This window comes from Aedes albopictus, chromosome 3, assembly GCF_035046485.1.
Source record: "Aedes albopictus strain Foshan chromosome 3, AalbF5, whole genome shotgun sequence".
In the NCBI taxonomy this organism is placed as follows: domain Eukaryota; kingdom Metazoa; phylum Arthropoda; class Insecta; order Diptera; family Culicidae; genus Aedes; species Aedes albopictus.
Window position 1 is genome coordinate 357,358,664 of NC_085138.1, and position 14,381 is coordinate 357,373,044.

Below are 14,381 nucleotides of genomic sequence, written 5' to 3' on the forward strand. Positions count from 1 at the left end.
GCAAAAGCTATGGTCTTTAAAGTAGTTTGGTTGATCTAGAATATTTTAAAACTATCTTGGAATGACGCATAGCTCATTGGGAGAATAACTACTGTTACTGTCAATAGTTGAATTTCATAACCGTTTAGACGACGGGCGACCCTTAATGTCCTAAAGGCTCATAATACTATATGGTGGACTTCAGGTTGGTCCAGTAACCGCAATTGATTATGCAACATTACCCAGTATATCAGATATGGCTGCTGTCACGAGTGTAGACCAGAAGTTCTGAACTTCTGAGATAGTTTGGCTGACCTGGAATACCCCTAAATCTCTAAATCACATTTGAGATTTCAATAGCTTCACGGATTACAGCAGTGCTATTATTTATGGCAATGCTATTATCCATGGCGAAAACACAAAAGTTATTCTTATAGATTTAAAGGACTTCGTTATAGGACAGTTCGGACAACCCTGAATGTCCCAAAGGTTCAGAATAATATCAAGAAGACTTTATCCAGAAACCGCGATTGATTATGCAATGTTACTCAGTATAACAGATATGTGTAGACCTGAAGTTCTAAACTGCAAGGTAGTTTGGCTGACCTGGAATATCCCTATAGTGTCTACAAATGACATTGTAGATTTCGAGAGCTTCGCAGATCCCAGTAGATTATGTAGTGCTATTGTTTATGGCGAAAACAAATAAAATAATTCTTGTAGATTTAAAGGACTTTACTACAGAACAGTTTGGGACACGTAGAATAACCCAGAATATGAAACACCTCAGTGTCGAGCCCTCGGATAAGAACGCTGCTCTGGGGTCGTTACCATTGGTCTCGGCTCATTTTATTCTGATGTTGATTTTCCGTTGCAATGCTTTATTACGGTCACCACCTTAGAGTCCTTAGAGGATATCGATAAGCCGCATATAAAACGCTAATAAGAGCCCCGATCCTCAAAGGAGAACAGACGCTTAAATTAACGGAAGCAAACTTTTGCTTTTCCCGGCAGGCTACGACCAAAATTCTAACCGGAGTGGGTTACCCAATCTACCCTAAGGTTGCTCGCAGTTTTCGGCTGGAACCACGGGTACGTAGGGATAGGGTTTGCTAGGCAGAGGCTTGTGATTTCAATGGAATCTGTAGTACGCGATACCCACCTTTTACAGTCTATTTCTGTTATAAATTCTTCTTGAAATTTCTTTTGGAACTCTGTTATGAATTACGATTAAATCTGAAAAATGTAAAGCCACGAGCACACTTTTAAAGCATTTGTACTTCATATAATTTATTGCATGGCAGAATTTCTTCTACGATGATATCGTTATTTATATTAAAAATGTCTAAAAACTTATTCTTTTTCAATTTCAGTCATTCCATATGAGAAAAAATATACTGTTCTAGAAAAGTTGTCAGAAAGTATGAATGAAGTATTTCAAACCTTTTAAAATACTCACTTCAAACGATTTGTTTCAGTAAGCTAAAATGAGTATTTCAAACAATACTGTCCCGGGCAGACGAGAATATCTGAATCATAGCTAATTCCGAACAAATTTTGATATCATAGCACAAGGTGTTATTAAAGTGTTATTCAAAAAATTATTGCATATCACAATCATAACTGAAAGTGATATGATAGCAATTTTAGCTCTCAGTATGATATTGGGTTGTGATTACCAGCCACACTTTCAAATTAACGTGAATGAATACAAATTGTTGCGACCACGGATAATGCTTCATACGTGGGTTAGTAATAAAAGCTTTTAGTAATTCCCGTAAGTTTTTGCGATTTTTAGAACTGTTTAGAATGTTTTCGTATGGGCACAAACGACCTAAAGGTATTGACTCTCTTCACATAAATTCATTGCAAAAGGCGGCTTATGAAGGCAATGATTGGTTCTGATTAATGTTGACATTTACATGACTTTTTGCTCTAGGATATTACATACTTTTATCAATTACATCCACCACCGGCACACTATTCCACCAAGGCTAGTTCTGCTATTGAAATTCCGTCGAAAGCATATATTAACCTTCTACTTAAGCTCCTTTAGGCACAGTAGGGCTTGTAGAATTATTGTGCCTACGGTTCGGTACCGGCCGCGAAGCTTGAATTTCGCGAACTCGAGAGCATTTCGTAGAAGATACTTCCGGGCGACCGGGCTTTCCAATCAATTGTAGGAGCGGCTCCTGGGACTTTTATTTGGTCTACTTACGATGAGTGGATCCTATTTCTTCTGCCTATTCTACGCGCAAATGTTGACGATCTCTGCGGAGGCCCCAATTCATCACAGAACTTGTCTTTGACAAAAGAGCAACGTTTTACAGTCAAAACAACTTCAAAAAGTCTGAAACTGTGCATTTTTTTAGTTTTTTTCTCGAAACTTCTGTTGACATTGAGATAGCAGATAATATCTATACAAGATCAAATTTTGTTCTTTTAAAAGAACTTACACACATACATCCACGCGGTGATTAAATGTTAGTGTAATGCCGTTAGTTGATTCGTTGGATGTAAAAACGAAGAACTTGATGCTCCTTTTTTCTTTTTGATTTCAGCAATAAGCAACAGTTGAGTGGTAACTATCACCACCAGCTGATCCGAGGGTCATGAGTTCAATATTGGTTATTGGCTTTTCGTTACTTTTTTTTTCTTTTTTGTCAGATAGCCTGTCAGATCATATTTTGATATTGATTTGCCGTTCCGTCGGCAACTTTTGACTGATATTATTTTGATCTTGCAATATCTTATCGAAATATTATAAAGCTATTTCCCATATAAATTTTTGATATTATTTTTGATGTTTTAGCTCTTATCTCAAACAAACCAATAGCACTCCTTGTTCGCCAGTAATTCAATTTTAAATAGCTAAAAGTGATATTCGTTAGATGTTGCCGTCTGCTCGGGGTGTTTTCATAAAAACTAATATCATTGCATATAATCAAGCTTTAAGGGCTATCCAGAAATTGTTGAAGAGCATATTCGGCTCATAAAAATTATAAATAATTATACTACTCTATCCGCCTTTCAAGCCTGTACACGCCCGATCAAAATAAAAACTATTTGCAGTAAACGAAACATCCCTAGACCCATCAACAAAAATGTAAACATTGCGTGTACCGTGCAAAATACACGTTTGCATCTTCTGCTCTATTCCCCGCGTATTCAACTTTCCGCAGAAACACCAAACTTGTAGTTGTTGATACTTGGGAACGACATGGTACACCGGTAAAAGACACACGGTGCATCATACTGCAGTCAAAGCACATGTGCGCAAACTTCCATGCAGAAGACCTGAACTCACAACCACGAACAAACCACGCGACCGGTTGCACTCCACGATCGATCGCCGAGCAAAAAAAAAAACAGAGACGAAACCCCAACAACCCGACCTCCCGGACTGAGAGACCCTTGCGCGCCGCGCGTGTGCTTTGCCCACATGAGCCAAGAGAAAGAGCACGCGTCGCGTCCGAACTGAAGTGCTTTCGAAGCGGGAGCCCCCGGCCACACGCGGTCTCTGCGGTAATACCTCTGGGGAAGAGATAGATTTTATAGTAAACATTTCTTTCTTTTAAATTCAGTATCGTTTTGGCCGTAACCGTGAACGGACGCGTTTCGGATCCTATGTGTTTGCCGTTGTCGCCGAGAAGCAGCCGAAGAAGCTGACGACAGGAAGCGGTGTTCTAGCTCATCTTTGCTCATTGTCGCGAAAAAAGTGAAGCACACGGAGAGAAGAGAAAGATTCTGTGTAGAAGTGGCCACAGGGGGAAGAAGTGAATCCTGCTTAGAGGAGATCGTTTCCGGGTGTGAAGAATCATTCGGTTTCGGGCTTAGTGTAGAATCGGATGGACTGTTTTCCGGACTTGAGGAAGAAGTGATCGTATAGGATTTTGAAGAACAGTGATCAGTTTCCTTCGAAGAAGTTAGAACGATTTCTCTGGAAGACGTTGAGCACACCCCCAAGCAGCAAGTATTGGATAATTACGTCGAATCCATCGATCGGAGAGTACCAGCCATTTCACCAAGACGCTTCACTAGGGAGAGAAAATGAGGAAGTGCTACGTAAGTGATTAAAGTTGATTTTACTTAACCCGTATCTCGTCTCGTACTCGGCAGAGTGTTGTGTGAAACCACAGCATGCATCTACATAGTTTGTTACGAGAGAGACTGATCCAAAAGATAAGGGAGAAGAAGCTAGTGTGGTGGCGAGGCACGCGGAGAAGACATATAGATAATCAATTTCTTTCGTCTCTGTACTTTGGGGCTGCTTTGTGTGGTATATGCACTTGCTAAGAATCGCTGCTCGTGGACTCCGATGTGATTAATTGTGGAGCGGAGAGACTCGGAAAATTGCTGAAGATTATTTATGGCAGAGATTTGCAGTGATAAAAGGCGGCAAACGAGTGTCGGCGTAGCATTGTGAGGTGTTGAGAATGTTGATAAACTGTTGTTATGAGGGCGTCACATGATTTTTTCTAGTAGATATGTGTAACAAGCCGGTCTATTGCAGGGGCAGTTTTAATTTTTAATGAACAGATTTGAAAATTCCTGAACGTTAATGGAACATTAATTTATGTGTGCTGTAACTCTTAGAATAACTTCATTGAATTGTCTGTGATACACTGTCGAATGGTAAAATGTAAACAGAACAAAATGTTGAGTGTAAAAATAGGTCGAATCAAGCTTTCAAAGGCACATTTTCCGAGAAAAAATAATTGTCTACCTTCTGTCCCTGAGCCATTGCAGCATGTTGACAACATTTTACTACGATTTATCTCCTGAAAACATGAACTATTTTCAAAAGCTTCAATGAACACGTTATAATTAAACTGACGTTTGCACCTGGACATTCATGGACATTACAGTCGAAAGTTCTGCATTTTTAGATACCCAATATAGCCAAACTCATAATCAGAAACCTTTTTGACTAAGATGCAGTCAATTACGAAATCGTATGATATTGATTACATAGTAAATTTCTTCATAACAGTTCAACGCGATATTGTATGATTAATTCTCTGAGCTGTGCGCAATACCCATAGCCTTACAAAGACGTTTTTAAGATATTATACTTGTCGTTCATCTTGAAAGATTGTGAACTTACCACACATCACACTTGTCCTAACAATACAAAATACTGTACACATAATTTTAAAACGACACCAACATTTCAAAGGGGCGTAACAGCTTCTGAAACATGTGGGTCGTATTTTCTTTGTTGTTATTATAATTATTGTCAGCTTTCATGGAGATTTTATCTCCTTCAGGCCCGTCGTTGCACTCTTCCAAAATAGTTTTGACCAATTGAATTATTGTCCGAATTATGCTGAATTACCTGACATCTTTGTACCTAAACGTCAGAAGGGCGTAGCTACTTATGAGTTCATTGCCTGGGAGACATACGTTTGTACATTTTTCAAAGAATGGTAACATAACAGGAAAAGTTCGTAGATTCCCTTTTTATATTGGCGTAGCTAGGATATTTTTCTGAAGGAAGCCCAGGGGAGGCCTGACTTGAGATGACTTTAAGGCGAAACTGGAAGCATTTCCTCACTTTTTGGTTTTTGATTTTTTATTAAATTACGAAGCAATATTTTCAAAAACGGTTTTCGTACACATGTAGAGGATGGATCAAGGTATCTTCTGATTTTTTTTTCGTAGTGGAAAATGTTTTTCGTTTTTGCAGAAACCATTTTTGAATGAAGTTTCACAAAAAAATGGTTTTAGAAAAAATGTAAAACTTTTTTAACACCAAAAAAAATCAGAAGATACATTGATCCATACTCTACATGTGTACGAAAACCGTTTTTGAAAATATTGCTTTGTTATTTTTTTTTTAATCAAAAACTGAAAAAATGAGGAAATGCTTCCAGTTTCGCCTTAAGCGGTATGGTCGCCCGATATGTGAATATACAAATCGGCATTGAAGTTTTAAGGAATCAAAATTACTGTTTTAGATTTGTTCCTTCTTCTTCTTCGGCTCTACGTCCCCACTGGGCCTGCCTCGCTTCAACTTAGTGTTATTTGAGCACTTCCACAGTTATTAATTGAAAGGCTTTCTTTGCCTGCCATTGCATGAAATTGTATACTGTTATTGTTAGGCAAGTACAATGATACACTATTGCCCAGGGAGCCAAGTAAATTTTCCCGTCCGGAACGGGAATCGAACCAGCCGTCTCCGGATTGGCGATCCATAGCCTTAATCACTAGGCTGACTGGAGACTCCAAATCCTTTATTTTTTGTTTTTTTTTTTTTATTTGTTCCTATAGTTTCATAAACTATATGAGTATGAATACTTCCGCCATGAATTTTGCAGTGATTCCATTATGGATTCCTTCAGAGATTCCTTCAAGAATTCATCAGGGATTCCACCAGACATACCTTTTGGAATTTGTCCTGGGATATCTTTAGATGTTCCTCCAGTGATTTTTATTTTATTTTTTTTGTGTATTTTAACTTAAATGCTTATTCTACATTCCAGTGATTGTTCCAGTGCTGTTTTTGCATTTTCCTTCATAAATTTCTCCAGAGATCCTTCCATAGATTTCTCCATATATTACTTCCAAATTTCCGCTAGAGATTGGTCCTATAATTCCATTTGGTTTTTCTGCAGGAATGGCATCCAGAAATTTTTCGAAAATTTTACTATAGATTATTCAAAAACTAATCCAGGAATTGCTTCAAAATTTTGTACAAACAATCCTTTAGGAATCCATCCAATAATTCCTTCAGTACTTTTTTTATCCAGAAAATCCTAAAGAAATTCTTCCAGAAATTCGCTAAGAAAGCTCTCCTGAGATTCTTTGAGGCATGCTTCCGGGATTCCTCATGTTTTTTTTTTCAGAATTTCCTTCAAAAATTTCTCCTGGGATTCACCCGAGAATTCTTTTTGTGATTCTTTCAAGAACGACTTCCGTTATTATTTTAAAAATGCCTTCAAGAACTCTTCTAGTGATTTCTTCAGTAATTCCTCCTGGAATCCTTTTATAAACTCCTGAAGGAATCAATCCAAGTCTTCATCCAGAAACTGTTTAGAGATTCTTCAAGAATTCCTTTTAAGATTGATTCCGAGATTCCTCTTGAGGTTCCTTCAGGAACTGCTACAGGTATTCCTCCAAGAGTTCCTCTACGTAATCGTTTTAAGATTCCTTTAGGATTTCCTCAGTACTTCCTCCTGGGATTTCTTCAGAAACTCCTCCTGGAAACATATCAGAAATTGATCCTTACATTCCTCCAGAATTTCCTTCAGCAATTGTTCCAGGATTCCTGTGGGAATTCCTGCAGGGATTCCTGTAAAAATCCTACAGGGATTCGTCCAGGAATTCCTCCAGAGATTCACCCAGGTTTTCCTCTAGAGATACCTCAAGGAATACCTCTAATGATTCCTCCAAAGGGATTTCTCCAGGAATTCCTTCAAAGATTGCTCTGGGAGTTCTTTCAGGGATTGCACCAGGAATACCTGTAGTTAATCCTTCAGAAATTCCTTTCCTGAAAATTTATTCAAGGGCTCGAAATTTCAGGAATCTGTCCATCATCTTTTCCAGGGATTCACCCAAGCATTTTTCCAGAATTACCTAAAGTTTTTTTATTACTTGAAGGATTACTGAAGGAATACCTCCAGCGATTCCTATTTGAATTCCTTAAGATAATTTTGGTGGGATACAGGAATCAGGAACTTCTCCAAGAAGTCGTCCAGGAATTTATTCTGAATTCCGAGAAATCTTTAAGCAGTTCATCCACAGACTTAAGGACCCATTAGATATGACAAATATTTGCTAAAACAAGCCCAACAAATGTCCAACACAACGTGAAACATAGCAACTTTGGAAAATTGTCGGAATTCAATGGCTAATATTTGGGGCTGTCCATAAAACACGTGGTCATGAGGGGGGGGGGGGGGGGGGGGGTGTTCGGCCAATGACCATTTTGTATGGACAAATAAAAAAAATTCTATGGACTAATGACCACGGGGGGGGGGGGGGGGGGGGTTTGAAAAGTCCCAAAAAAATGACCACGTGGTTTATGGACAGCCCCTTTGGCATAATGACAAACAGTCAAATGTCACCTTTATGCAGGAGTTCATTCATGATTTTCTATAAGAATACACCCTTCTGCTCCTGCAAAGTAGTTTCTTCATAAGTTCTCCCTGTGATTCTTTCAGAAATATATCCTGTTATTCTTTTACAGTCACTGTGATTGAAGGAATTCTCTCCGGGTTTCCTCCCGAAATTTCTCTAGCTAGAGCACCATGAATTCCTCTAGGAATTCGTTCTTAAATTTCTCCAGTCGTTTCGTTTTGAATACATTCCAACTATTCGCCCACAAATTCCTGCAGGTGATTTCCAGGATTTTTCTATCATTTGAGAGTTTTTCGGAAATACCACCAAGAAATTCTTCAAGAATTTCTCCAGGGATTACCTTCAGAAATTCCTCCAGTGCTAGTTTCAAGGCTTTTATAAGAATACCTTAGAAAAATCTTCTGAGAATACGTTATTTGACATTTCTATAAGATCATGTTTTGAGATGATTATATATGCACACAGATCGAAAAAAGAGTGTAAAATTTTGTGACATATGATGCACATAATTGGAGCGTGAGATATCACAGAAGTTTACATGACATGTCATATAAAAGTCATAAAATATCATGTAAACTTCCATTATATGTCATGTAATTCAGCATGACTCTGTGTGTTTACATGACATATAACACAAATTTACATGATATATCATGTAAACCATCACAACACTAAGTTTACATGACTAAACTGAAGTTTACATGACGTGTGAATCTCATTATTTTTATCTGTGCAGTATTAGGAGTATAAAACTGTCTTTAGAGAAACTCCGGTAAGGATTCCTCGGAACAAAACAACTGATGGTTTATTCTTAGAGGAATAGAGATCCAAGTTATTCCAAGATTGCTAAGAAGCATAGACAAATTGAATGATTAGTTATTGAAAATTTCCAGCTAGCCATATAAGACATTATGCAGAAATTTTCAAAAAACCTTCGGACGGACTTACATTATGTTCTACTGGAGAAAATAACTGGTTTCAGACACTTAGTGTTCGAGATGGACTTTCAGACATATTTTTCTGTTCCGTTGAACCGGGTCTGGGTTCAATTTTAAATATTCGTGTTTTTTCAAGAATTCTGAACTGTTCTGAACTGTTTCGGCGTTATCCGAAATATTTCTTCCTGATATTTCTTAAGGGATGTTTTTTCATGGAACAGCTCTATCGATTCTTCCAGTGATTTCTCAAGGTATTTCTTTATGGATTTCACTCGGTATTTCTGCAAAAACTTCTCAAAGGCAAGGTTGCGACCATTCATTTGCAAAGATTTACATTCATTTGCTATTATCTCAGTTCAGAAGCATGCTATCGAAAAACAATGTATGGATGAATTTAACCTTGTAGTTTTATCTGAAAGTTTGCCGAATAACATTGGGGTCGCAAACGTATACCAAAGTCGTTAGCGAGCTGTGAAGGCAACTCTCCACGCGGTGAATGTAAATTACATTAACGCTGTGGAAAGATGCCATCACAGCTCGCTCATGACTGTGGTATGCGTGTGCGACCCCAATGTTATTCGGCACACTTCCAGATAAAACTACAAGGTTAAATTCATCTATACATTGTTTTTCGATAGCATGCTTCTGAACTGAGATAATATCAAATGAATGTAAATCTTTGCAAATGAATGGTCACAACCTTGCTCAAAGGATTTATCCAGGAATTCCTTGTAGGGTATCACTATGAATTCATGCAGAAATTCCTCCAGCGATCCCTCCTATGATTTCTTTAGAAATTCCTACTATTGTACCTTCCGGAATTCTTCTATGGATTTTTCAGGAGATTTCTTTTGGTATTTCTTCAGGAATTCTTGGTGAGAGGATACAAGACAATCTTCTTTGGGTTCTTACAGAAGTATTTTCAGCGATTTCTCCAAAATTTTCTTCAAAGATGCGATTTTAACCAGAGATTCCTCGACAAATTTCTCATGCGATCCCTCTAAGAACTCGTTTTAACCCACATCCAGGAAATCCATCTGAAATTCCTCCTGCGGTTCATCCAGCAATTTCTCCTAGGACTCATCCAGCAATTCTATATGATGTACCTCCATGAAATCTTCTATGGACTATACGAGAGATTGCATTCTCGCTGGATTCTTTCGGGCAATCTTCCTGCGATTCCTTCAGGGACTCCTTCGTGCATTTCTCCAGAATACCTCTACCGATTCCTCCAGGGATTTCTCGAGGGATTCCTCCTGGTGTATATTCAAGCATCTTCTTTTAGGATTCCTTCAGGCATTCCTGATGGGATTTCACCAGAGATTTGCTAGCTCCCGGAATTCTTTCAGGGATTCCTCTAGAGTTTTATTTTGGGAATCCTTCAGCTGGAATTGCTGGAGGGAGGCCAAGAGGAGTTCCTGGAGGAATGCCATGAGAAATTTCCAGAGTTATCCATGGAACAAATTCCTCTTTCAGCAATTCCTCCTAACACTCCTCCAAAAATTCTTACTATAATACCTCCCAGAATTCTTCTAGGGAATATCCTAAGAATTATTCCTGAGATTCCTTCAAAAACTCTAGTTGGGATTATTCAAGGCGGATTATTTGAAAATTTAAGAATCGTTCAAGAGTATGCTCCTGGACGGGTCAACAATCGCTGAATTAACGAATTATTATATGTTTCAACACCAAACCCCTACCCAATATTTTGGCATTTGCCGTTTTATCACTCAACCGTCGAAGCAATAGGAATTTATGGTTGAAGTCTTATGTAAAGCACTGGTGGATTACTGAAGACATCTTAAGAAAAATTATTGAAGTTCTTCAAAACATTTCTACGGAAATTTTTTTTTCGAGAATACCTCCAATATTTCCATATCATTTTCGGAAAATCCTCCGGGAAAAGCTTTTGAGGCCTGAGTAAACTGCATATATATACTTGGAACTGAAAACTTTGAAGTAAAAATATATTGCGCAAGCTTTGCCGGCATGCCTGAATAAATTATTGAATGAATTTCTGGAGTCCATCAAAGACGAGCTCTGAAACGCGCCTGGGGTCCAATGGACCCCAGGTATCCCTTTTAGGGTTAAATAAATAAACTAGATTAAAAAACTACTGCCTTGGCTTATGGATATGCTACAGCTGTTAAGATGGCGTGCGCTGATTTTATACCCTACTTCGTCTGCCAAGTATCTCGCCAGTATCTCGTGGCGGGCACTGAGATACTCTATACCCAAGGAAGTCAAGAACATTTTCATTACGAAAAGTTCCTGGACCGACCGAGAATTGAACCCGTTATCCTTATTTGAACAAAACAAGATCGACCTAATTCCTTGTTACGTTCTCGAGTTATGCGCTGCAAAAATATGCTACTGCATTTTTTGTATATAAAATACATATTTAATATGCTTTTGTTAAGTTGCACTTGAATGCCTGTCATATGTTAAACCAATAATACGGGTAAAAAGATCCCAGATCAAGCCTTACTTGACCATTCTGTACGAAAAATACGTAAGTATAAAATGTACCTACCGATAATGTGTAATAATTAAGCATACATCCGGTAACGTATTTCTTTATTTATCTACCTTCCAAATTATTTTTCTCAACCACGAGGCATTTCCAAAACCGTAACGTAATTTCCTGCATAACGCCAAAGGGTCAATATAATAAATCAATAAACTGATGCTTCAGGCAATGGATTTTCCTGTTCATAATACACATGCATGTCCAATGCTCATACTCATACACATGGATCAGTAAACTACTTGTGCTTCCAGGTCCTACTTAAACACTATTAGGCAATGTAAGCTTTATAAAATGTACCGTGAAAACACAGAGAGAAGTCAAAATCCGATCAACATCAACGTCGTATGACGTAGATATGCCTCTTCACAGCGCATCACATGTTTGCAAGCATGTTGAGATGTCTAACATTAGATACAGATATGCACTGAATCGTGCGGTCGTACAATAGGTATCGTTTGTATATTAATACTAGCGTACGAGTGCCATAAGTAATCTCACGCTCCCAAATTCATCCTATACGAATTACGGCATCGACTGATTCCGTTCTTTTTAATTTCATGCTTGATCACTTCTAACAAAAAATACAAAAATTAGAAACAAAACCAACAGCACTTTAATTCTTTGCTTTTATTGGTATGAAAACGGTAGTCACATGCATGATAAGGGAACTAATACACTAGAAAAACTGAATATGAGAATTAGGTTGTCCCAAAAATTGCACATGGTCAAAAAGTTTGGGGGCTCACCCTGCAAATGATAGCAAACTTTTGTATGACGGCAACTTTCAGAAATGACGTTTAGAGGTCGCACACTGGAGTAACAGGGTCCAATTCATGGCCAAAAAGTTTTCACACGTTTTTATGGTGTATTATGTATGTACTAGCGGTAAAATTGTGAATTTAGATATTGAGGAAGCATTTTGGATTATAAATAGCCATATTAATCCACTTAAAGGCTAGAAATGATTTCTTATAACCTCTCTAAGGACAACGTTTATTTTCACCCCCAAAAATCGCTTGAAGCGTCGAACATTTTTGTTTGACAACAGAGAACTGAAAAATAATTATATTTCCATGAAAAATATTGTTTGGAAACAAGGGCCACCTCGTTTCATAGAAATTCTCCAAGAAGTGTGAGAGAAATTCAATTCTTTTATAAGTGTAGATAACATGTTTATGTCTTCAGCAAAGTTGTAAGGAGTGTCATAATTGGCAAACTTGTTGAACAATTGTTCTATCTTCACAATTTTTGGGAATATGGGCCGTTATTTTTGAACGGTCCCTTAAACTCAGTTTGAATGTTGTACCTTTTTCTAGATATTTTGGGAATCACATTTTCATTTTGGGGTAACTTTTATAGTGCCCTGGAAAACACATCAAAACTCAAAAATTAATCATGGATTGAAATTTTAGGAGTTTGAACATGATATTAGAAGCCGTGTGGAATATATCAGTTTGAATTGTTCTATTAAAACATGGCATTTTAACACAACTTTATACGTAAAAGTAAGTTCGTGGAGTACTGAGTGAAAAACTCAATGAGTTTAGCTATAAAAAAACAATATATATCTGAAAATATTTTCTGAACGGTGCATCAACATATGATTACATGCTACAAATAGTGAGCTCTTTATTTGAGTTGTTTTTGATTTTTTTATAACAAATTTTGAACACAACAGTTCTAGCTACATTAGATAACTACTGCATTGCATATATTTAGGCGTTTATCGGTGTGTGGAGATTTCTGCCCAAATTTACTAAATTAATTCCATTTGACACATTTTGTTAAGAGATAGAAGAGCAGATTTGTATTCTGCTATGATCTATCTACCGAGAATAAGTGACCGTTCATTGAAAAAGTAGTCGAAACGAAGTTGTTATATCAAAATGAAACATAAATTGTAACTAAAAACTAGTCAAAAAGGTGTAAATTTCAAAATGATTTATTTTTTCGTCTGGTACTTTCTGGTACCCGTTCTCTTGCGATTCACAAAGAATATGCCTTATATTTTATTATAATTTTATCCAGATCGCGGAATGCTGCAGAATCTGAAAACTTTTTGAATGCTGAAACTGGTTCAAAATTGGCAAACAACATGATTTTGACAACTCTTCTGTAAGAGAGCAAAATAAATGAAACCAGGTGAAGTTTTTTGTTTAAATGATACACCCTTATCAGGAGAACTGTGTTACATACTCAGTTATTTTTTCAAATGGTCAATATTTCGATAATTGAAGTTCTTCCGATGAGTTATGATGCAAATGAAAAAAACAGTAGCGAAAATCGTCAAATTTCGGCATTTATTCTTAAAAAAAATATGCATCCCAAAATATTTTATTGATTGCCACATGATGAAACATTACTTCATTTATTTTTAAAAAATATTAGACTCTGGAAAACCCTGAAAAAAAATTTCGACTTATGGCCAGGAATTTGGCCCATTTACGCCTGTGTGGGTCGCCCCGGCGAGATTATTGAAAAATAGCCATTTTTCATAATTAATTTCATACAAATATTTTTTACCGTACAAAAAATGGCAATACCCACTATTTTTATATTTTTTGATATGGATCCAAACTACTTGGGAAAAATAATTAACGACATGTTTTGAAGGTAACTTTTTCATACTAAATTTTTGAATTTACTATAATTTGTCATTTTTTGATATACTGTGCCTTTTACCCATCATAAAAAGTATCTGAACTTAATGCTAATTAAAAACAATTTCCATAAAAAGATCGTAAATTTTATGAGAAAAAACTTTGCCGAAGACAGCATTGCGTTTTTTCTATCCGTTTTAGAGTTATTCACGATTTACTATTTAGTGAAATTGGAATTTTTAGGTATTTAAA

The 14,381-nt window shown here is 37.1% G+C and overlaps 1 protein-coding gene across 1 annotated transcript in view; it reads left to right on the plus strand.

Annotated features, from left to right (window-relative positions):
• Nucleotides 1-3,562: 3,562 nt before the first annotated feature.
• The window catches only part of LOC115254630 (titin-like), a 52,796-nt gene continuing 41,977 nt past the window's right edge, over nt 3,563-14,381 (plus strand). The window contains exon 1 of the mRNA XM_062855349.1: nt 3,563-4,044. Within this exon, the coding sequence (XP_062711333.1) occupies nt 4,030-4,044 (15 nt within the window). The 5' untranslated portion in view covers nt 3,563-4,029. The remainder of the gene's footprint in view (nt 4,045-14,381) is intronic.